Here is a 23,551-nt window from a genome sequence, read left to right on the forward strand (position 1 = left end):
GGTCCCCCCCCCCCCCCCCTCTCTCTCGACTTCTAAATTTGTGCATTAACCAACAGGAATTTACTATCTTCTAGATTGTGGAAGACCTTAATTTGGTAATCAGTATACAGAGGAAATTCAGCTATCTCCAGAGCATACCAGGAATCTTTGCAATACAAAGACCATACCTGCCAATTCAGCATCCATACATTATCAAACCCAACACCCATACGATCGAAAACCAAGAAATAGCCTTCTCAGTTGATGACAAACGCCAAATAACAGGAGTTAAGAGATTGTTTCATGAAAGTTTAGATGCTTTTCCAATAAAGGCAGTCAACATGGGCTGGAACAGTCCCCAAAATGGAATCCCAGGACCCCCCATTTGGCCAATACCACCTCTTCTGCCCACCATGTCTTGCAGTCTCGGAGCTTTGTTATCAAAGTTACCTTCTGCGACCCCTTCCTATTGTAACATCGAAGCTCTTGACACCTCTCTTCTTAACAACAACAACAACAACAATAATCGTAGTAGTATAAGCCAGAGAGCCAGGGGTGATGATCTTGGAATAACAAGAGAAGGCCAGCTAGTCTCCTCTAGCCATTTAGATGCTGCTCGAGAAGAAAAACCAACTTCCATGAAGCCTAGTTTAAACTTACCGGACAAGGTGGTCGGTTTTGGACATCTCAGAGAGGGAGAAAGTGCCTTGAGTCTCAATTGATCAGGAGAACCAAATTGCACTTATCATTGTATTTCATTGTCTTACGCACAAACGTGGCGTTGTTGATAAATTAATATTAGTGCATAATAAAACTCTCTTGATTGTATCCTAAGCTAACATTACATCACAAGCATGAAGTCATTATCAAATTTAGCCCCGTAGATTTGTGCATTAGAATTTAGAAGCTGAACGCAACACACCTGTCTGGTGTCTACACTTTGGAGCAGAAATACAAGCTCAATACAGCCTATATAATTGAGAGATGTTAATGGTTGCGAGAAGGCATCCCCTTCATCAAGGGCGGGTATGGGGTGGCATTGTGGGGTTGAGCAATCGTGGTCTCTCCCTATCCTTTTGGGCAGTGGCACTCAAGCATATGCAATGGTCCCCGAAAATCAAAGTAAAGATGAAAAATGACAAGAGATAATTGAGTGTAGGATCGAGTTGTTAATTTTGTGAGACATTTGGTATCTAACCCCCGACACTAGGGATGGTCCCAACCTCAATTTGTTGATGATTTTCTTTTCAGTTGATGTGCTCTCGTATTATGTCTTAAGAGAATGAGTTGTGATTTGTGTTGTGAAACATTCATCTGGTCCCGTTTGCTAGGACAAGACAACATGCTAAGCTCGGTTGTGAACGGTCAAAAATAGAAAATAAAGTGAACTTGATCAACAACCTCGGAATTTGAATAATGCTGACAATTTTCCGAAGGTAAGAAAGAACATGGTTGTTTCTACTTTTAAGTGTCTGATTTTTCTGTCACGAGAAACAAGTGTTGCTCACAAGACAAATCACAACTTGCCAATTCTCATGCCTTTCAGTTGATCGAACTTCGAGAATTTTGGAGATTGGAGAATTTCGAGGCATAAGTTTAGAACTGGATTGAGGTAACACTCATGTTCCCATGTGAGAATTAAAATGCTCAGCAATCAAGGTTCTTAAATGCTGATGTTTGCTCCTATCCATGCCTTCTCCTCCTGGTCTGGGATCTAACCTAGGAAAAAGTTTTGTTAAGGGGGTGTTTTATACGGTTTCTATTTTTATTTTTAGGTGTTTTAAAAAAAATATTATTGGTTCAAAAACACATTAAATTAATAATTCTTTAGTATTTTTAATTTTACTGATTTAAAAAATTAAAAAATATTTTAATTTATTTTCAAATAAAAAACTATTTTTAAAAAATATTATACACCACAATCCAAACATTTCTAAGTTATTTAGTTACCTCATGATGACCTGGTATACAAGTCAATTATTTTAATTCAAAATAATTAGTTTAATTTTTCCTATATCGAATATGAATTAGATTTAACTAAATAATTCAAGTTTAATCGAATCATTAATATTAATTTAAATTAAAACTAGACTTTCATAATTATGTTTTCTAATAAACGGCTCGTAAAATAAGGTTGATGGATATCATCCGCTCCGTTACATAGAAGTATGAACACCCAGATCATGAAGCCGTGCCTATGAGAACACATTATATATAAAATTTAGCATAAATGTTTTACGTGCATGAATATGGATGGCATTGGTAAGTATAGATTATTTTTTCCTTTACAGAAAAACAAAAACAAAAATGTTCTTCATAAACGATTTACAATGATAAAACTAAATTACAATAATAAATTGCGATAATAAATATAAAAATAGCTCAAAATATTTTTTTTTAGAATGAACAGGGTACTAAATTATGATAATAAATTAAAAATATACTTACATTTTTTTTAGAATGAACAGGGTACAAGTTAAAATTCATAATTTAACAGTTAAAACATCTAATTTTAAAAATTAAAAAAAAAATGATTCAATTTTGTAACAAATTTTCGATTAAAATCTAAAGTTATCTCTATGTAAACATAATTGAAATATTTTCAATAAAAAAAAAAAAGACAACATGAAAATCATTTTACAAGTTCATATTAAAGATAACCTCTAAATCTCATAATTTCAAATCATGGGACGGTTCGTGTTTTATTAATAGGCTTATTATGCTGGTCTATTCTATTATACCCCATAATTTCAGAAAACGCTTTCCTTATGTGTTGGAATCGGATTCTATCCTTTCCTTGCACTTGCATGAGAAAAATCGAAATCAAATGCAGATCACATTCAAATCTGTGCCTCGTAGATATAACAAGGAATTTGATTGTTGATTCATCTAGGGAAACAATTGATGAACTTCTAAATATGAATGGCACCATATACCAGAAGTGCCGAGAAAAGGATAAATGCCATTGATGCTTGGCATACCAGAATATACAAAGCACCGCGGACGGTATTGCAGACCAAATTCATCAGTCATATTGCTAGATTATGACAACATTTACAGAAGATATTGGAAACAGATAACAAGCTGTCTATTTTCCAGATGCAATGCAGATAAATATTAAATTATTTACACAATCAGCATCTTAATGATCATTTAATTATCATCCATCTTTGGGTGTCGAATGAAGCGGAAATTAAGGTCTGCAGCGTAATAAAATCAAGAAGAAAAGCATCAAAACAAGCTATGATTCTTTTCTCATTTCTTTGATTCCATCGACTGCATCTGGGCGCGAACTGATAATCAAGCAAGGCTGTTTTTGCCTTCAGTTCCGTGAGCCCAGTGAGGCTTAGCAGGAGTGCGTCGCAATGCCTTCACTCCAAATGGGTTGCCCTTGCTCTGTTCAGGAGTTCAAATAATCAAAACATAAAATTAGTTTTGTATGAATGATGATATGCATAAAATGGTTGGAGAAGCTAAGTGTAGTTTGTCTTACAATCAAGCAGGTTCCTTCATTAACGTTGCAGACTGGGTAATCATGTGGGCAGCAGCTATAATGGTCATCACAGCAGGTGGCACCCTCGAGTGGGCAGCATCCCCATGCAAAGCAATACTTTCCATACTCAAAGATGCAGCAGCAAGTATTGCTATCAGGGCAGGAAAAGTAATTATCACACACGGAAGGAGGTTTTACTGGAGATGGAGGCGATGGACCAGGATTGGGGGGATTTTGGCCTTTCTTGATAGGGTAAGAGGGTTCTATTGCAATTCCACATTTTCCTGTTGGACTAGCAATGTTTCTCTCCATTCTGATGTAGCCGCTCTCGCCCCAGCTCTTGCCCCATGAGTTCCTAACAATCCAGTAATCTTTACCCTTTTCAGTTCCGTAACCCACGGCAGCAACACCATGGTCCAGACTTGTCCCACATTCACCAGTAAATACACCCTGGAAGGTAAGGAAATAAGATGTAATTAATTATGATCGGTTCTTGTAGCCATTAATCAATTGAACTGCATATTTGGCACTTCAACAAAGTTCTACGGTGCTTTAAGACATCAAAACCGTCATCAGGACTTGTAAATAATACCATGTCAGGGAGAGATTTCTTACCGAATCATACAACTGGAAATTTCTGCCACCACCTTCAATTGCAACACTCACTGGCTGATTTGCCACTGCCTTTTTCAATGCAGTCTCATCATTTACAGGAACATCTTCATAAGAATCGATTGAAACAACTTTGGCATTTTTCTGAAAGCACAAACATCTATCAGGAAGCATCTTGTATAAATAAACATATTTCATTATCTGAATTAATTTCTTCGTCTTTCAGTTTCATCTTAAAGACCAAAGACGGCTCACCCTGTACGTGTCACATCTACCATCACGACCAAGGTAGGGATAATCATCTTCAGTGTCAATGCCACCATTGTTGATGATGAATTCAAAAGCATAATCCATAAGACCACCATTGCACCCTTCATTATAACTGGTATCACAATCCACCAACTCCTGCTCAGACAAGACGATCAAATCACCAGTGACGATCTTGTTAATCCCTTCCACAGCAGCAATCGTTGAGAATGCCCAGCAACTCCCTTTATATGAAAAGAAACGTCAGTAATTTATCCTTTCACGGTATATATAAAATCAAAACGTTTCAAGACTCAGTTTGATGCCGGCAAGCTCATTTACTAACATATCAATACACAAATTTTTAATCAAATAAAAAATTGAATTCTTTGCCTAATATCGCTCCTAATTTGCTTTTCTGGATTAATCAATAAGTAAAACGTATCATTCAACATTGGCAAGTAGTTTACCCTTGTGCTGGAATAATTGGATCCAAAAATTATCTATACCAGCCGCAGTTATGACTATTAGTTTGAAGCCTTCTCACACATGACGAAACCGAAACTAAATTTCCTCAGTACTGCATCAAATCTATAGGCAAGACACGGCGGAGTTGAAGAAATACAGTTCCTGGTATACTGAATAATTTCTCGGGTAATGCGATATTACAGTCGTAAAAAACATAATGAAAACTCCACACACGAGGAACCAGTTTCCTAAGTACTGCATCAAATCTATAGGCAAAAGTGTCTAGCAATCCCTCAAACCAAAAAAACATATATTAAAACAGTAGTAACTTTGACGATCACGTTTACTATTTAATCATCCACATCCGGATCTATATCTATATGTATATGTTGTGATGTGTGTAAGTGAAATTTTTTCCCCTCGATCTCCTCTTAAATGCTATCATAGATAAAAAGAATCGTTGACCAACAAAGACAAATCAAAGGTTGATCAAAATATTTGGAACATGATTAGATAATTCCAAGGAAATCAAAAACAAATACCTACCAAATAAAATTGATTCGATGCCAGAAAAAGTTTGATAAAAAATTTTAACCCACTAGTTTTAAATTTACTCTACCTTTTCTTTTATGATTTGCTGTAATTTCGAATAGGCCTCTGAAATCTTTAATAAGAATTAAAAGGAAGCAGGTCTAAATATTTGCTTCACTGAAAAAAGATTTATATTTTTAATAAAAATCAATATATTAGTAAAGAGCAGTCCTGGTAGTTAAAAGAAACTTACCACAGCCTCCCTGATCTTTGACCTCAGCAACGGCACCTTCCTTCCTCCAGTCAACGGAATCCGGCAAAGAGTCTCCAACACGTGGAGCATAACGATCACTTGTCTTAGGCAACCTCTTCTTATGACCAGTTCGAGTACCCAAGTACATGGACCGGTACTCCTCATTGGTCAGATCAGCAAATCGGTTCAACCCGACTTTGTAGGTCCGGTTCTCTGAATTATGCTGATCAATAAACATAAGATTATCCTTAAAAATCTCAAACCTCTTTTCTTTCTCTCCTAGAGCGTTGTAGTTCTTTCCATGCTTTACAAGCCACTCCTCGTACATGGCCATAACCTCATCATCAGTTCTCCAGCTTGATTTGGTAACATGAGTTTGGTCATAGGATATGATTGACATGTCGAAGGCCGATGATAAAGTAAAGACTAGAAACAATAGCATCAACATGAGCGTTGATGATCTAAACAACTCCATCTCTGAATTTTTTTTCCTCCTTTTTTTTCCCTTTTGAGAAAGGATTGGAGAGGAAGACAGGATGTGAAAATGGAGAGGTGGAGATGGTAGGCTTATAAAGAAAAAATGGATGAGATATTAGGGTTAGATACAACAAGGTGAGGGATTAAATTTAAGGGGAAAATAATTAAGCCTTGAGGTGGTATGGTAATTTAATATTGGAAAACTGGAAAATGAAAATTTTGGTAGATGACAAGTGAGAACAGAAAAGCTACTGTCCATGCGGATGAGATTTGATTGGTCAGGAACCTGAACGAGAGACCAACACCGTGAATATCGGAGTTGCTGTAATGGGGACTGATTTTCACGCGCGGATTTTTGCTGGGTAAACTGGCCCACCGTAATGGTTTAAACCATAGTTATTTGAACACAGCACTTGAAAATTTTAAAATTTAAAATTTCATTCCAAAGGTTTTTTTAATCAAATAAGATATTAATCTATTAAAATTTTATTAATTCATATTAGTTTTTTAATAATTCAATTGTGATTTCCAAATATAAATTGATTTAATGATTTATGAATTGATACAATAATTTACAAATCAAGTGTTTATCATTTTAATAATTTTGTGGTCATGATTTGATTCCAAGAAGTGGAATTTAAGAATAATTATAAATTATTTTTTTATTGTTAATTAATATTTCAAAAAAAATTAAACCTATAAAATTATAATACGTTTTAATTAATAAGATATTTTTCAAATTATGGTGGATGCTTAACCTAGTTTCAAATACACCATGCGCTCCCAGCTGATCCTAACTCAATAATCCAGGTTACAGTTAGCATGAAGCGGTTAAAAGGTAAATGTATTGTTTTTACTTGAAAAGATTATGGTGTTGAGAGTCGTTGATATAGTGTGCGAATTAGGAGTGACCACGTCATCTGACTTTTGTGTGGGTGCCTTGGGCTGGTGGGAGACTGAGACCCCTCCTTTTGTCTTTCTGTGGGACACCACTAAAAGTTTTAATTGATTCCTCCATTGCATCAATAATTACAACCCCTTTCCCTTTCACAAAACACAATTGCCTCGCTGCCCTTTGGAGTCATAGTTTGTATTTGGTCCTCGCTTCTTATCTAATCTAAATTTTGACACTCTCATTTTTTTTATCCTAATATTAGCCATCAACTCCTTGTTTCTCTATCATTTGGTACTTTTGTCAGCTTCCTCGTAAAAAAATTGGGTTTAATGTCAATTTATCTGCTTGGATTAAGGATAGATCCAGTCTTTTTCTGTAAGATTTTGATTATTGCAATCAGGTATCAACATTTCTTGCAAACTAACCCAAATAATATATATATTATTACCTCACTCAACCAACTAAGACCTTATATTGCATTGAATTTTAATCTTTTTTATATAAAAAAAAAACAAGTTGAAACTCGATACCAAAGAGCTCTAAAAATTAATTTTTTAGTGTCAATTCAAAGAAAAAATCTAGTGTCAATCTATTTTGGAAATCCCAACTATGCAGTCACTTTTCTTTGCACCAAGCCGCTCAACCAACTAAGTTCTTGGTTGGAATTCAAGAACTATGTAATCACTTGTCCTGGAACTAGGGAAATAACATTAGGTTAAAAAACACGGGGATCAGGCCGAAACAAAATTAGGATCGCAGGGCCCAAATATGCTATTTGCAAGTGGCGACGTGCTACTTTCTTGTTCTTTTGTTTGATTCGAGCCCATTTTTAATTCATTTACAAAGTCGTCGGTGAAAAAATTACAGAAAACGTGAAAGCTAATCTTCACGACACACGACAGTCCTAAGAAACTGCGACTGTAGGATGGAGATGGTGTTTACGTGCTGGATTGAAAATCTAAAACGATCCTATGGATCAAAGCAAGCAGATTTAAAAAAACAAAAGCATATGCATTGATTAATTATTCTGATATTTAGACCGTGTGCTTGGCCCTAGTAATATTTTCATATGAATTATTAAGCAATTTCTAATCGAGTGAATTCAACTGCGAAGATCGAGGGAGAGGGAGAGGGAGAGGGATGAAGGTCGCTGTGCCGAGGACATTAATTAACGAAGTAAACAAAGTCTTAACTCTTAAGGGTCCGAGTGATTTTGTTTTTCGAGACAGATTTGTTTCTTTTTTCTTTTTTTTATTTGTGAAATTCTTTGAGAGAAAAAAGAAAACTATAATTAAAGCATGTGGTAAATAGATGTCTCTGGCTTACTTCCCGTGTTCCTCTTGGCTGCCGAAAACATTGAATTTGAGAAGATATAAAGACATTTACATATTTTTTCTAGCCAAACAGGTAAATTGTACTTATTAGATTATTATAAAACAATATTAATTTGGATGAAAAAAATTAAAGGAGTTTATCTTACCTATCTTACTTTTACTAGGTTAATCTAATCAAGTATTAATTTTCAAAACGGTTTAAAATACAACATAACCAAGATAAAGCGTTGGGTATACGGGTCACTATAGAAACCGACATGTGAGGGCGAATTTATTTAATAATTATGCTTTCAATCGGCAAAAACGGTGAATGGGCCAATACCATAGATTCCTTGAATCTTATAGTGGTTTTAATTGACAAAGGACGAAAAAGATAAAAGTTGCCTTGACAAGCGACAGCAACCTTTGATTAAAACAAGAGATTTTTACAATTGCTGAGATATTTTCATGTTGATTGAGTGTTTCTGGAGGATATTATTAACCCAATTTATTTGGGCATGAACTCACGAGAGGAGAGCACCAGAAATTTCCCAGTTGAGGACGTTCCTAATTTCTCTTACGGACGGCATTGGCCCACCTAGCATGTGTACTTGTTTACGAACTAGGGTGAAAAAAAAAAAAAAAAACAGGTTCTAATTAGATTAGCAGATAGATCCAAGACACCTAGTTTGTGATTCGTTTGAATTTGGACACGATCAAGGTGATTGGCGGTGGAAGTTTCCTTGGTGCGAGTACAAGAAGGGAAAATAAATTTCTCTTTGATAAATGATAAAAAAAAAAAAAAGGGATTCCAGTCAAATCATTATAGCAGTTTGGTAGAATTTTTAGAAAAATAATACCTACTATAAAATTTTTGAATAAAATAGTAAGGTTTGAATGGAATCATGTTTTTTAATATTAATTTTGTACATGACCGCGCTATTAGAGATAGTGGTTGTTCAGTTTATGAGCCAGTTGTATATCTCACGTAAATTAATTTATAGGTGCAAAGATCAACGGTCAGGATATTATATTATACTATATACTAAAAGAGGTGTCAATTTTTTATTATATGAATTCATAATGAAAAGCTGATTTTAACAAAGTAGCATGCCTCATGGATATGATGGTATTTTTCATCGATCACGTCCATCATTGCTTGGAAAAAAGTTTTGGGGGTAGAGGGAGGGAAAATCAATTTCTCTTTGATAAATAAAAAAGAAAAAAGATTCCAAATCAAATCATTTTAGCAATTTGGTAAGATTGGTGAGATTTGTAAAAAGAGAAGAGAATAAATAAATAATGAATCATCAAAAGCTCATCATGATTTTGTTTTTTATATGCATTAAAAAATTTAGACAAGATAATTTTAACTACATTTTAAAATATGAATTAATAAAATCATGATTGGTTAAGGATTTGGTCTAGGTTAATCCAAGATTAAGATGGTCTAAAAATATAATTAATCTAAGGTCAGAGTTGTTAAGTGGATTTTTAAAGTGTGGCTAGAGTTACTTTGTTAGGATCATTTTTTATTATTATTAATATGGGTGTCCGGGTCAGCTTGCACCCATCACAACTAATCTCATGGGACACTAAACATCCTGCAAGCCCAGTGAACAAGTAAGACACCGTGGGGGTGACAGACATACCGCAAAAAAAAAACCCAGTGAAAACATGAAGGGAACAACTTGTCAACCTCACTCCCACTAGAACTCGAACTAAGGTCCGAAGGAAAGCAAGCAGTCTCAACAGCCATTGAGTCGCGACACTATTGGTTGTTAAGACCATTTTAACAATATTGGTTGTCTAAAAGATAAAGTCTTAATATATCCAGTCTTAATATATTCATAATGATCTATTATTTATTTTTATTTGTTTTTTGTTTTTTTTATTATATCAATTTATCTTCTTCTTTTTTGAGTTATGGGATCTCGAATACCGACTTTTAATCGTTGAATCCTAAAAAGAGAAACTTTAGCTTTTATAAAAGTGAATTGATTTGAATGAGATGTACATTTTAATTCATGACTAAACAATAAATATTTTCATATACATTAGTGACTGTATACAAAAATAATATTCAGATATATAACTGTGTTCAATATGTATTGTTTTTTCTAAAATTTTATAAACATTAACACTTCCCCGAAACTCTAAGTAAATAACATCAACGTCATCTTTCAAAAAACAAAACCACAATTATGTCCTCGAAACTCTGTCATGATCAATGCAAAGGAAGCTGCGGTCATTAGATACGTCACGGATGATTTCTCTTTTTTTACCAAACCTATTTATAAATACGTGCTTCGCTTTGATAATTAACTCCCTTTCCATATGGGGAAGCAGAAGTACATTGCTGGGGCAGTTTCTTTCACGAGGCAGAGAAAAATTATAGCTGTCACGTCGATAGCTGAATTACTGTATCAATTTTTATAAATCATTTTATCAAAACAAATATCTTTTCTTTTTTTGAGCTTTCAATTGGTCAGATTTTGATAAATGATTAAGAATTGGTACTCGGTTATTGTTTATTTTTTTTAAAATAATAATTTAAAAATATATTAAAACAATACATATTGAATTTATTTATACACTAATAAAATAAAAAAATATTTTAAAAAATAATTTAAATAAAGGAACACAACACATTGTATATTATACCTTGTTTGAGATTATGATTATAGTTATTATTTAAAGTTTTTTTTATTTAGAAATATATTAAAATAATATTTTTTATATTTTTAAAATTAGTATATCAAAACAATTTATAAACATTAAAAAAATATTTTTAAAATATAAAAACAAATTACTTGATAAATCCAGCCATGATTCACTGTATCAATATCTTTCTTTTTTTTCTGTTCAATTTCAAATCTGTTTTGCGTTTTGTGTGCTTAACCATTAACCTGGTACAGTACCTATAAAGAAAAACAAAGACATAAGAGCATTTCTAATCCAGATGTTATTTTGAAAAGCTAAATTAATAAAATAACATTATGAATAGTATAAATATAGCTTATTTTACAATATCTATTTCAATGAAAAAAAGCCATTTAAAAAGCTATTTATATTAAAGTAAAAAAAACAAATATTTTATTATTTTTTAATATGTTTAATGTTATTTTTTTTCACATGTTTATATTTAATTGGTCTATTTTTTTAATGGTTCTACTTTGTTGATTTTGGCTCTTTGAAAAGATATGTAAAAATAGTATTTGTGGAAAAAAAAAAAGATATTTTAGTATTTTATTTGGTTTCTTTTTAGAATGTGCAAAATAAACAAAAAAACTAAAATATTAATTTTTTATTTTTGATTATTCATTTAACTTCTTCATTGTAGTTGCTCTAAGGATTGACTTCTCGGCACCCTCAAGAACTGAATCTTTACGAAACACTTAAAATATATGGAAGTCACATCACAAAAATTGGAAACAATCTTCCAACAAAAAGCTGCAACCTTCGTTTAAAGAACGATATTTTTCAATAGCAGAGATTCACCCAGAGCAACAATTGTCACATCATTAAAAATACCCTTGAAATCCGAATCATAATATGCTAAAGTCAATAATTTCCCACTATCTATGATGAAATTTCTTTTCCCATTATATGAAAATTTCTCAAACCACTGTGTCTCGAGCAGTATCTTATTATATGAAAAATACAGATTTTTATTTAAATCTTGAATATTTTTATGGTTAGAAAATACTTTTATAAAAAAATAATATATTTTTTTGTTTTAAATTTATTTTTTAGTATTTTTATATTGTTTTGGTGTATTGGTATTAAAATTATTATTTTTAAAAATATTTTTTTACAAACAAACACTAAAATGATTTTTCTAGACCAGAATTATAAAACTACTGATGCTATCCACCTACGATTAAGAACTGTCTCGAGAGCTGAACATTTCCTTAATGCAATTTTAAGAGAAAAGGCATCATTAATGTACGGCTGATATGTTGTTTTCAAAATATATTCAATAATCCCAGATTTTGTATGTGATGGGGCACTCATAAAAAAAAAAAAAAGAAGGTATGTTACCAGGCGTGCTTGCTGCCGAGCTGCCTGGCCCAGACCTCGGTCCCTTCTCTCTCTCTCAGTTTGTTTTTTTTTTTTTTTCTATCTAAATGTTTCTAGTTTATTTGTTAGGCACAGATGTCAAAATATATGCATATATCCCATAATACTCTCCCTGGAGCATACCACACTAACTTTATTAGCCAATAACCAATGACTCTCTAACCTTGGAAGCGAACATTTCGACATTAACTAATAACTCGACAGTTTAAGAAAACAGTATTCCAATCGTGGAGGTGGTGGCCAACTGATAAAGGACTCGAGATCAAGAGGTTTGTTTTTTTTATGATCTCAGATTCGAGTCTTTAATTACTTATATGATAGCCACTGGAAGTTTACATGGTCATTAACTTCAGAGCCTATGAAATTAGTTGTGGTACGCGCAAGCTGACCCGAACACTCACGTTAATCTAAAAAAAAAACAATGTTATTCTTTATTTTTTTTCCTCTCCACCACCGGATGTAGCCTCTAAAAATCTATAATAAACATGTCATAAGGTGGGAAAAGAGACTTTTACAAATCGTACATTACTGCTCCAATTAAATACTCTCTTTTATGTACATTTTTTTATATATTTATTAACTTAAATATTGAAGATTTCCTATCCCGGTTAAAGACTTGTTTTACAAGTTAGTCATTGGTCCAATATCACAATTATAAAAATAAAAAACCCAATTTATTCGAGGTTTCCCACCACCTCATCGATTTTTATAGAGTTATTTGTATAATTGTAAGTAATTAGCCTTTATTTTTATAATTTAAAAAGCTTTTATTTGGGTATGTATTAGAGAATATATCAAAGATAATAATAAAGCAAAGTAGAAAATAGATGAGTTTTTTTTTCCTTTTTTCTAATGAAGATTGAAAAACCTAATTATGTTTAGATCAAAGCACTCCAACCTTCACAGTCCATATCAAGAGTAGATAACGATTCAACTCCAGTTTATAACAACAATTCATCACTAATCAAGAAGTAAGAACGTTTGGTTATTAAGAAAGGTGGCGCTGTTGTGAATTAATAGTATAAGTCAGGAGTGTCCTTGTCAACATCCCACCCTCTCCAATCCCTGCAGGTTGAAAAGCTCGTGAATTCAATCAATGGAGACAAATTGAACGTGACAGGTTATATTTTTTTAGTTCCATGGCCATAACCATGTCAAGGGATCCATTATACTGTATCTTATCCTTTCCTTATCTTCTCCCTGCGTCATTTAACCCCAGATGAGATACGACAAAGGCAATCAAGGCAAAGATTCCATCTAGATGCAGAAAAGTGAAGGATATGCAAACTGATTCTTTATGTTCTAAAACACAAACAAAAACTGTGATTCTCCCTGCCATGAACCCTAACTGAGTATCTTCAATAATAATAATAAGCAGCTCAAAAACTCATTACGCACGAAATCTTGCATGTGAAGCAGAGTAGCATGGGGGAGAGCTAGTTCCTCGGCAGTTGGGTATTTAAGAGATTTGTAGAAATTCAATGTGGGGAAAGGGGAGTACCTGGACCGGGCTCCCACGTGAACTCATTAGACGACGTTACAGCCATGGGTTAGGCGCCGGGTCCACAGCTCATTATCTGCAATTTTTTTTAAGATCCAAAACAGTGGTAACTTGCCTAGTTGCCTGCTTCCATGCTGTGACCTCACTGGCTCACTCCTATGGCACAGACTGCCAGAGTTCAACAGGCTCTCGCCTGATTATATGATTGAAGCTAGTTTCTTTTTGGGTATTTTTTTATGTGACTTTTTTAAAAATAATTTTTTTTTTGGTATTAATAATATCTAAAAAATTAAGTTGAAAATACTTTTTAGTATTTAGTTATATAATAAAAAATAACTTATTAATATTTTTTAAGTTTATTAAAATAATAAAAAATAAAATATTGCAAATTAAATTATTATTCCTAGAATATTTTATGAAAATTCTTAAAATTTAAATTTAAAGATTAATTATAAAATATTTTACGAAAAAACTCATAAAATATTTATTTTGAAAAAAATACAATAATATTTGTAAAGAAAATTCTATAAAATATGTTATGCAAAATAAATGGAAATACCCCTGACGTGTTCCTCGTCTATTCCAGCCTGTGTTGACGGTTGAGGAACTCATTAACCGTTGATGTAACAAAATCAGAATTGCAAGCAACGGCTCCCTACCGCTCGGGTGATGAGCGGTGCCAAGATGCCATGGCTGTCCTTATTCACATCAACTACAGTAAAGTCTGAATTCAAGTCCCATCCTCTCGGCGTTATCTGACAACATTGTAATTATACGGTACAGCTCATTTATACAGCAAATAAAAAAATAAAAAATGATGAGCTCGTTTGAGTGTTTAAGTACAATACAAGTTGTTTTTTAAATAATTTTTTTATATTAAAATATATATTAATAATATTTTTTATTTTAAAAAATTATTTTTAATATTAGTATATAAAAATAATTTAAAAACATTAAAAATATATTGATTTAAAGTTAATAAAAAAATAAAAAATTTAAATTTTTCTAAAAACATTTTTAAAATATAAAAATAAACATAATGCATCAAATTGAGATTGGTCACGTGAAGAATATAAAAATAATATTTTATGATCAACTTAATTTTAAATTTAAATGTATGTGGCTACAGACAAACAGATCCTTTAATTAAAATAGCTTCTTGTCTTATTTTTTATTTTGATATGCTACTTGTAACACAACATTTAGGATTGATATATATTTGTTCTTGTACAATCTTGGAGTTTTAAATTTTGTTTTTTATTAGAAACATTGTTTTTCAAAAATTGAAATAATTCTGCAAAAAATTTATTATTTTTATATATTTCCAAATAAAAAATATTTTTAAAAATAATTATTGCTAGCTAGTGATGATTTCTTTATGAAAAAAGCCATTATCATATTGTATTTGTTCGACATTTTAAGATAAACATTATAAATATGAAAAGGATATAACTCTCAAGATACTTCTATATATATATATATATATATATTAAAGATACTTCAAAAATAAATCCAATTTCCTGATGGAACCACGTTAGTCTTTCATGATTTTGGAACAAAAAAGGGCACAAGCAATTCATTAATCGGAACAAGGGCATTGCGTGTAAAATCTCAACATTTGAATTCTCATTAGCATTAATTTCACGATCTCAGGCTTTTTTCTCTCCTTCTCTATTTATTACCGTCATCCGTGAATAAGAAAAATTCAAGACAGAATAAACAAAACACACTCAGCGGTCATTAACCATTTATATGAATTTTTAAGGAATGAGTACTGTACTGGCAATTTTTTTCTGTCACTCAAGGTAATAATGAGAGGACTTAATTTTTTTTTAGATCATTTAGCAATGTTTATTTTGGGAAAAATATTCTTCCATAATTTCTTTCATGTTCTTGTCAATACAAAATCCTTTATAGTGAAACGAAAAGGAAAAAAAAAAAAAAACTAGCAATATCATGTATATATCTATATAATTTAATGAATGTTTTAAAGTAAAATTTTTTTCTTGCTAGGAAAAATATAAAAATAATATTTTTTATTTTTTTAAAATTCATTTTTAAAATTTGTTAATAAAAAAATTCATAAACACTAAAAATAAATTATTTTAAAAATAAATAAATTAAATTTTAATTAAAAAATGGGTTAAAACTCACTCCAGTACGTGCTCATGTCCTAAACTTCACCCAGATTGATTCTTGTCCCTTCCATTTAATGCATATTTTACGCACCAAACATCAAGTAATTTATTCAATTAGTTTTCATTGACAGAACTGATAGGGAAAAATCATATTTTCCTCCGAGGACGAGTAATCTTACAAGGCTACAGTAAGATGGCTGATCCAAGCCAGTGGAAATGAGAATGGAGTCTACAGTGTACATAAGGCCCAGGAAGTGATGAATGGTAGATCGAACGTGCACCGTGGTAGAAATTCCAATCAAGAAACTGATGAGACCTTCTTCTTTTTTCACTAATTTCTTATACCAAACCGATCATAGTTATCGGAACTGGATCCAGGATGTTACTCCAAAAATATTATTGAATCATTGAATCAAATCAACTGTGTTTTTTTTTTTTTATTGAATCAAATCAACTGTGTTTTTTTTTTAAAAAAAATTGCTATTAAATCTGATTTGGTTTGGTGGAATCAACTAGCTTGCTAAGAAATGATAATGTCAACTGAGTTTTACCGGATTAATATTTTATCTGATTTAACTAAAAACTATACTTAGTTAAGTCTTGAATCTCAAAATTCCTAATTCATAGATGTCTAAAATTATGGTGCATGGTGTTTTTTAAAAATAACATTTCATTTAAAAATATATTAAAATGAATGTTTTTTTTTTAATTTTTAATAGTAATATATTAAAATCATTATAAAAATATCAATTGAATATATTTTTTATAAGGCAAGAACACCTGAAAACAGAACCCTAAGCTATGACAAACACCTCCTTGAGATGCTGGGTCGGGTCAAATTTAATAGTTATGGAATTGATAGAGGCGATGGGCCACATTAGTGTCTACAACTTCTTAAAAAACCTCTAACATGAAATCCAAAGGTGTCGTGAGAAAAAGAACAAAAAGAGACCATGAAAGATAAGCCCACCTCCATTTATGTTGTGGTCCAAAACGAAGGCACACGTTGTAATTCAAACCGCGCTTATCGGGCCTAGGGCTGTTTTAGATGATAAGCCATCGAAGCATCGCAAGTATCTAGGAATTGCATTGCCATGGGCTGCCCACCTTTAAACTAGGAGATATTAGATCTCTCGTGTTCCTTGAAATATGTTCTATCATGTGTTACTAAATTCGTGTCTTGGATATCGTTCAACAAAACCTCCAGAGATAAAATGGAGTTAAAATAGAAATAAATATTTAGTAAATATTATTGAATAAATATTAAATAACCCAAGTATTTCTCAATATGATAAGCCTCAGCTATAATTATAGGAGTAAAATCAGCATAAAAGAAGAAGAAGAAAATACTAAAAATGAGGCTGGAAAAAATATGTAAAATTTGAAAATTTCAAGTAATAAATTATTCTTTCACCTTTTTAATATAGTAAATTTTAAAGAATAAAAGTCAAAGAATTAATTTTCATCATTATCATCAAAGAATTAGTTATCATAAATCAATAATAAAATATCGAAAAACAAAGGGTTTTTTGAAATTAATTTCTTATTTATTCATAGTTTATTTAATTACAATAAATCTTCAACAAAAAAATAATACTATTTAATAAATAAAACAGCTATACGCATGCACGCAACAACTCCTACACTTGCGAGCTTCAAATGCAAGGCAAAGTATCCTGTCCAGAACAAACCTCAATTCTTGTTCACAATACAGTACTTGATTTAAAATTCATCACAAACCAATTAATTTTATCTTAAATCTCTAGAAATAAAACAACGTTGCCCTTCCGGAATCCTTGTCCAAGGAACACGTAAAATACTTACAATGCCCGCGTAAAGAGGTCGTGCTGTCTAATCTGGAGCATGCATTGAAGAAAATTGACAGAATGTATTAAGTTATCAACTGAGGGCAGAATGATATTTTTCTTCTTCTATTTCGAAGTATTCCAAGTGATGATCAGACGGAGTTAGTGTGTGTGAGGGTCTCTGTATAAATGTATATTCTTGAAGCTTGGTCGAATGATTGTGCCAAAACCATCATTAGTCGCCGTTGCTGTTCAAACTGCTATCCACTAAAATATGTAAAAGATGTCCAAGGTCTCACGTCACCGAATGCTTTATGTATTTATTTGTTTCCCGACAAGAAAAGAAAGTCTCTTGCTCTGCAATAGTTTGGAATTACCGTCCAAATAGAATTTAGTTGAAATTTATTTTTTTACTATATTTTTACATTGTTTTGATATATTAATATAAAAAATAAAATATAAAAAAATTATTATTTTAATATATTTTTAAGTAAAAAATATTTTAAAAAATAATTACAATTATATTTGTAAATATTATTTATTTTGTTTTTCATCCTTTATTATTTACACGCAGAGTATAAATAGTTAAAAAATTACTATTAAAACATAATCTGTACTTAGATTTTATTTTAAATTATATCTGAAAAATATTAATTAAATAAAACTTAATTAAATCGATAAAATTCAATATAATCTAAGTTGGTTTAGTTATTTTAAAAAATAAAATAAATTTATTTCAAAATAAAACCACCAATAAAAATGGTTTCACCATTCAATAACTCGTATCCTTTCGCATCCATTCTCCATACAGAGGCTGAGAAACATGCAAGGATACGCAGACCTTTCCGATTAGCTTGTTCAATCGAGGCTCGCACGCCGAGGAATAAAAACAGGAAGAAAAGGAGCATAGTGGTAAGTATCCAGCCATAGTAGATAAAAAAATATCGGTCCATGCACTCACGTGGGCCCAAAGCCGGATTCAAGTTGAAGATGATGTCGAGGGAAAACTCAAAGACGACATATTAACGGTGCAAAACAGGTTAACGATACATCTCAACGGCGAAGGGACCATGGAGAAAAAAGAAAAGAATCCCATGTGACTTGAAGGTAGAGCTTTGACGCTGCTTCTGGTGTCCTGTAAAAGAGGAACCTTGTCGGTCCCACCCAGCTCTTCACTCTAACATATACTTACGACTTTTGCATTAAAAGCTGTTAAAGGTCAACTCCACCTCACTGTCTCCAACCCAAATCCCTTCACTCCCTCCCTTTCTCACCGATTTTACCGAGTCATCTATCCAACGGCTCATCAAAACAAGACCTTTTGACCTTATCCCTCCCTCCCTCTCATCATTTTACACGTTCTCCAACCGGTTTCAATAGACCGGCTTCAAGACTTTGATATGAGGTGGTCAAATTAATTTTGCCAGTTGGCGGATGAATCTAATTTTTTTTCACTAGATAATATCGTTTTACACTTTTTAAAACAAGCTAAACATGTTGTTTTGACCAAAAAATAAATTAAAATGAAATTAGACTAGAGTTAAATTTCAAGCTAATGAATTAATATGTATTTAATGTCGTGGAAACATTTTTCATTATAGTTTGAAAAAATAAATTTTAAAAAACTAGTAGTGTCTTAAGAAAGGGTTTTCAACACCATTTATATTAATATATTTTTTTAAAAAATAATTTTTACAGTAATATCTACACACACTCGCTTTTATAACTGTGTTTTTAATCCCGTTAGGGGACCTACCTTTAAAGAGGCATTCAAAGTCCCGGAAAAAACCTCCATGTGGCAGAGACCCATTAGACAGGGAGTTTGACGGCAAGGTAAACAGAAAGGACAGGATAGTGACCTTTGATGCCTTTGGCATTTGAGAGAGGAAAGGGTATCGGTTTGACTCTAAAAATAATATAAAATAAGCACTACTTTCCTTTATTTTCTCAGCATCTTTCTCCTTTTCCTTTTGCTTTTTCTTTCCTCTTCTTTTTTAATTTTTTTCCCCATGTTTCAAGTTCCGTTGAATTGAATCCCTTCTGTTTATGTATCTACCTATTTCTACAATAATCACAACAATCTTTTCTCACCCCTCCCGTCTTTTTATATATCAGTCAATCAATCCATAGGGAGAAAGAGAGATTCAGTATTGGATGGTGTAAAAGACATGGCTGTGGAGCTTATGATGGGGTATTCTGGTGATAGTTTTGCTACAAAGATGCAAGAGAATGATGTGAGAGAAGCCGCAACTGCTGGGATACAAAGCGTTGAGGAAGTCATAAAACTGCTCAAACAAAATCAACTGGAACAGCAACAAAAACAACAATACTACCAAGAGTTGTCTGCAGCCTCTTCAAGTTCCAATCTTGGCACGGATAATATCATGGCTGTTACTGACATGGCCGTGAACAATTTCAAAAAGGTTATTTCTTTACTGGGTCGCACCACAAGAACTGGCCATGCTCGATTTAGAAGAGCTCCTGTTGCCTGCCCTCCTCAACAACAAATACCAGAACCAGAACCAGAACCGCAACAGCAAAAACAGCAAGTTCAAGAGCCAGTACCATATGTTCGAGCAATTAATTCGCAGCCAACAGAGCAAGGCTCTGCTTTTAGAGTTTATCAACCGACCCCAATTCACCGTCTCCCTCCTTTGCCTCACAATCAGCAACAAAAGACACTGCTGGTTACGAAAAATGGATTATCAGATCGGAATGAAATGGCTACTACGATCAGTTTCTCTAATTCACCAACAATATCTGCTCGTACTTCTTTCTTGTCTTCTTTAACAGGGGAAACTGATAGCTTCCAGCGTTCTGTGTCTTCTGGGTTTCAGTTTACCCAACCTTCTGCTGGTAAACCCCCTTTGTCCTCTTCTTTTAAGAGAAAGTGTAACTCCATGGATGATGCTGCTCTCAAGTGTGGCTCTTCTTCTAGTCGCTGCCACTGCTCCAAGAAAAGGTTTGTCGTCTAAACTAGCACAATCAAAATTCATTTGCTTAATTTTTATGGGATTGTTTGAAACGGCGCTGATTACATTTTTCATAACCCTTTTTTCATTAATTCAGCAGGAAATCAAGAATTAAAAGGATGGTTAGAGTTCCTGCAATTAGTAGTAAGATGGCTGATATCCCACCTGATGATTATTCCTGGAGAAAGTATGGCCAAAAGCCCATTAAAGGCTCTCCTCATCCCAGGTATCCTAGAGTTGCCTTCTTTGTTTCCTTGATTCTCAATACATTCTGGGCATTGTCGGTCCTTCAATGTTCCTTTCACGTTTCGATTTATACTTGGATAGTCGTGGGCAAGTCCAAAAACTCAAACTTGATTCCTTTTGTTTCAACTTGTTAGGGGATACTACAAATGCAGTAGCGTGAGAGGATGTCCGGCACGCAAACACGTGGAGAGAGCTCTAGATGACTCGATGATGCTTATTGTGACCTATGAAGGGGAACCCAACCACTCTCATCCAATCGATGAAGCACCCGGTGCTCTTGTCCTCGAATCATCTTAAGTCAACTGATCAATCGGCATGGAAAAGATCTTCCCCAGTTCATTCACGCCCGTGTAAGACAAGACACTAGTGCTCAGATAGTCAAAGGACAAGGCTAGTGGGCACATTAGCTGCCTCAGCAACAAAAAAAAAAAAGGAGAAAAAACCTACATAGGATTCCCTAGTTTCTTTCATGTGGTTGAAGACTTTTGTTTAGAAATGAAAAAGGTAGGAAGAGGGTAGATATTGTGGATTTGGTGGGAGTTGAATCATGCAAGTAGTGGGTTTTTTATTAATTTTTTTTTTTTATCAAGGTCCTCCACTGATATCTATATTTTTTATTTTTACATACATATATGCTTGATTCCCTGGTGGATCTTGCAAGGTTTCCCCACTTATTTTGTTCCAATTCCCACTCATGTTATGTGCATTGTTTTTTAAATGAGAGGCAGTCAATGGGCAGGAGAAGGATTTGTATTTAATAGGGCATGGTTGACCCCCTTCATGTCCAAAATAGTTATGGTGCTCGCGATGGTGGATGAGGGGAAGTTTTGGCCTTTTGGGTGGAGGTGTTATCCTCTTCATGTTAGTTTATCCCACTTGGCAGGCAGTGTTTTCTCCTATTGAATTTGTGGCAATAAATATGCCTGGATTTGGGTGTTGTGGAGAATCCGTCAAATTTATGGTACATGGTATGGATGACTTTTGAGAGTTCATGCAAGTGACCCACCTAAATTAATGAAAGTTTTGCAAAGTCAAAAGTTGCTTGCTGGGGGTGATGATAATAATTGTTCCCCACCATTAGTGGTTTTTCAACTAGATTGTTCTGCATTGCGCTGGATTCGTATCTCTGACAAATTAGATGCTAAATCTATGGTATTGTTACCGAAACAAGTATAGAATGAACAAATTAGTTGAGTGTATGCAGTTATTTCTTGGGCGAGAGTTTATAAATAAAAGGGTGAAGAGTGAAATGATAATTTCCTTTATTTCAAGCTATATTTTACTGTGTGTTGGTTACACTTGCACGAGGACAATACTTTTTCTAAATTTAAAAAAAAATATTAAGAATATAGGGATGTTTTTTTATAATATTATTAAACTTAATCAAGTGATTTAAACTTAAAATTTATTAATCTAATTTTTTATTTATCTTGAGATTTAAAATCAAACGTCAAACTAATACTAAGATTTTTTTTTAAGATCGTGATAACCTCATAGAAAATATAACAAAACTATATTATCAATCAATTTAATATTAAATAATAAAATAAAAAAAATCTAACTCATTAAACCCACCAGCTCATGGACTTTTTTAAATTTAATGATATGTTTTTTTAAAAAAAATTATTTTTTCTAACTATTTAATAAAAATAAAAATAAATAATCATTTCAATTAGATAAAAAAAACATCGATAAACCTAAGAATAAGAATAATCAAGTGTTTATCTTGTTAAATTCATAAACTAAGTAATTGACTATCCAAAATTTAATAACCTGCTTTTTTATGAAATGAATTGTAATGTGATACCAAAATACTTTTATGTACTAACCTAATATTATAAATTTTTTTTAATATTATTATAACTATATAAAAAATAAATTAAAATAAATTATTAGTTTAAAATCCCTGTATAAAAGCAGTAATTACAGTAGAAACTTGTTATCTCTGTTCGTGCCAACTTCTCTCCTCTGTCACCTCAATCTATAAAAAATCTCCAGCTCCATCCCCATCCGAAATCCCACTCGGGCTTTTCCATCAGCACACAAAAAGTCCAAGAAAATTTCCACGGCCACCATTGTTACATATCATCAAAGGATGAAATCACTGGTGGGTCAGCAGATTGAGAATCACCAGGCGAATTGACTTCTCTCGTACTGTTTATCTACTTCATGACTCTTATCTACTTCGTTTTTTGCTATTCTCAGTGCCCCTGCTCACTGGTGTGTTAATGGTTATTTTTATAGTATTTTTTTATTTATAAATATATTAAAATAATATTTTTTATTTTAAAAAATTATTTTTGATTTGGGGATATGAAAATCTAAAATATATCAATTTAAATTAAAAAATATAATTTCTTTTAAAAATACTTAACAAAAATCAAACAGCTAAATAAGCATGATAATGTGGTGGAAATCGGAGTGGTTTGGTTTATTATATTTGTTTTTGTTTTTGTTTATACAGGATGTGTTTTGAAAAAAGAAAAAGCTTTTAAATATTTATCTCAGATACAATAACAGTTTTCTAAATTAATATATA

The 23,551-nt window shown here is 32.5% G+C and overlaps 3 protein-coding genes across 5 annotated transcripts in view; 2 read left to right on the forward strand and 1 right to left on the reverse strand.

The window, feature by feature from the left end:
- The window catches only part of LOC105129119 (transcription factor LHW-like), a 2,180-nt gene extending 1,367 nt beyond the window's left edge, over positions 1 to 813 (forward strand). For both annotated transcript variants that reach the window (XM_011031072.1, XM_011031067.1), the window contains exon 7: positions 75 to 813. In XM_011031072.1, the coding sequence (XP_011029374.1) occupies positions 75 to 701 (627 nt within the window). In that variant the 3' untranslated portion in view covers positions 702 to 813. The remainder of the gene's footprint in view (positions 1 to 74) is intronic.
- Positions 814 to 2,921: 2,108 nt separating this feature from the next.
- Positions 2,922 to 6,220, reverse strand: LOC105129134 (cysteine proteinase RD21a). Its single transcript, XM_011031079.1, has 5 exons — positions 5,583 to 6,220; positions 4,340 to 4,575; positions 4,088 to 4,228; positions 3,473 to 3,922; positions 2,922 to 3,375 (listed from the first exon to the last, which is right to left on the reverse strand). The coding sequence occupies exons 1-5, from the start codon at positions 6,055 to 6,057 to the stop codon at positions 3,280 to 3,282; spliced, it is 1,398 nt and encodes a 465-aa protein (XP_011029381.1). The 5' UTR covers positions 6,058 to 6,220; the 3' UTR covers positions 2,922 to 3,279.
- A 13,516-nt stretch (positions 6,221 to 19,736) lies between these two features.
- LOC105129145 (probable WRKY transcription factor 7) lies at positions 19,737 to 22,089 on the forward strand. 2 transcript variants are annotated; one of them, XM_011031099.1, is made up of 3 exons: positions 19,737 to 20,756; positions 20,867 to 20,992; positions 21,147 to 22,089. In XM_011031099.1, the coding sequence occupies exons 1-3, from the start codon at positions 19,963 to 19,965 to the stop codon at positions 21,307 to 21,309; spliced, it is 1,083 nt and encodes a 360-aa protein (XP_011029401.1). In that variant the 5' UTR covers positions 19,737 to 19,962; the 3' UTR covers positions 21,310 to 22,089. The 2 variants fall into 2 exon arrangements, with proteins under 2 accessions (XP_011029401.1, XP_011029393.1); XM_011031091.1 differs by having other exon boundaries at positions 19,738 to 20,756; positions 20,864 to 20,992.
- The last annotated feature ends 1,462 nt before the right edge of the window (positions 22,090 to 23,551 follow it).

The sequence above is a fragment of the Populus euphratica genome, unplaced genomic scaffold (genome assembly GCF_000495115.2).
Source record: "Populus euphratica unplaced genomic scaffold, PopEup_1.0 scaffold2.1, whole genome shotgun sequence".
NCBI lineage: Eukaryota > Viridiplantae > Streptophyta > Magnoliopsida > Malpighiales > Salicaceae > Populus > Populus euphratica.

What these genes read in the sequence shown, in the direction of transcription:
- LOC105129134 (XM_011031079.1), bottom strand. Translation starts at nt 6,057, where the DNA reads ATGGAGTTGTTTAGATCATCAACGCTCATGTTGATGCTATTGTTTCTA. An exon ending in CAAAGATCAGGGAGGCTGTG is followed by an intron (nt 4,576 to 5,582) that starts GTAAGTTTCTTT and finishes TTTCATATAAAG; the next exon opens with GGAGTTGCTGGGCATTCTCA. An exon ending in GTAGATGTGACACGTACAGG is followed by an intron (nt 4,229 to 4,339) that starts GTGAGCCGTCTT and finishes TTGTGCTTTCAG; the next exon opens with AAAAATGCCAAAGTTGTTTC.
- LOC105129145 (XM_011031091.1), top strand. Translation starts at nt 19,963, where the DNA reads ATGGCTGTGGAGCTTATGATGGGGTATTCTGGTGATAGTTTTGCTACA. An exon ending in TGCCACTGCTCCAAGAAAAG is followed by an intron (nt 20,757 to 20,863) that starts GTTTGTCGTCTA and finishes TCATTAATTCAG; the next exon opens with CAGGAAATCAAGAATTAAAA. An exon ending in AAAGGCTCTCCTCATCCCAG is followed by an intron (nt 20,993 to 21,146) that starts GTATCCTAGAGT and finishes TCAACTTGTTAG; the next exon opens with GGGATACTACAAATGCAGTA.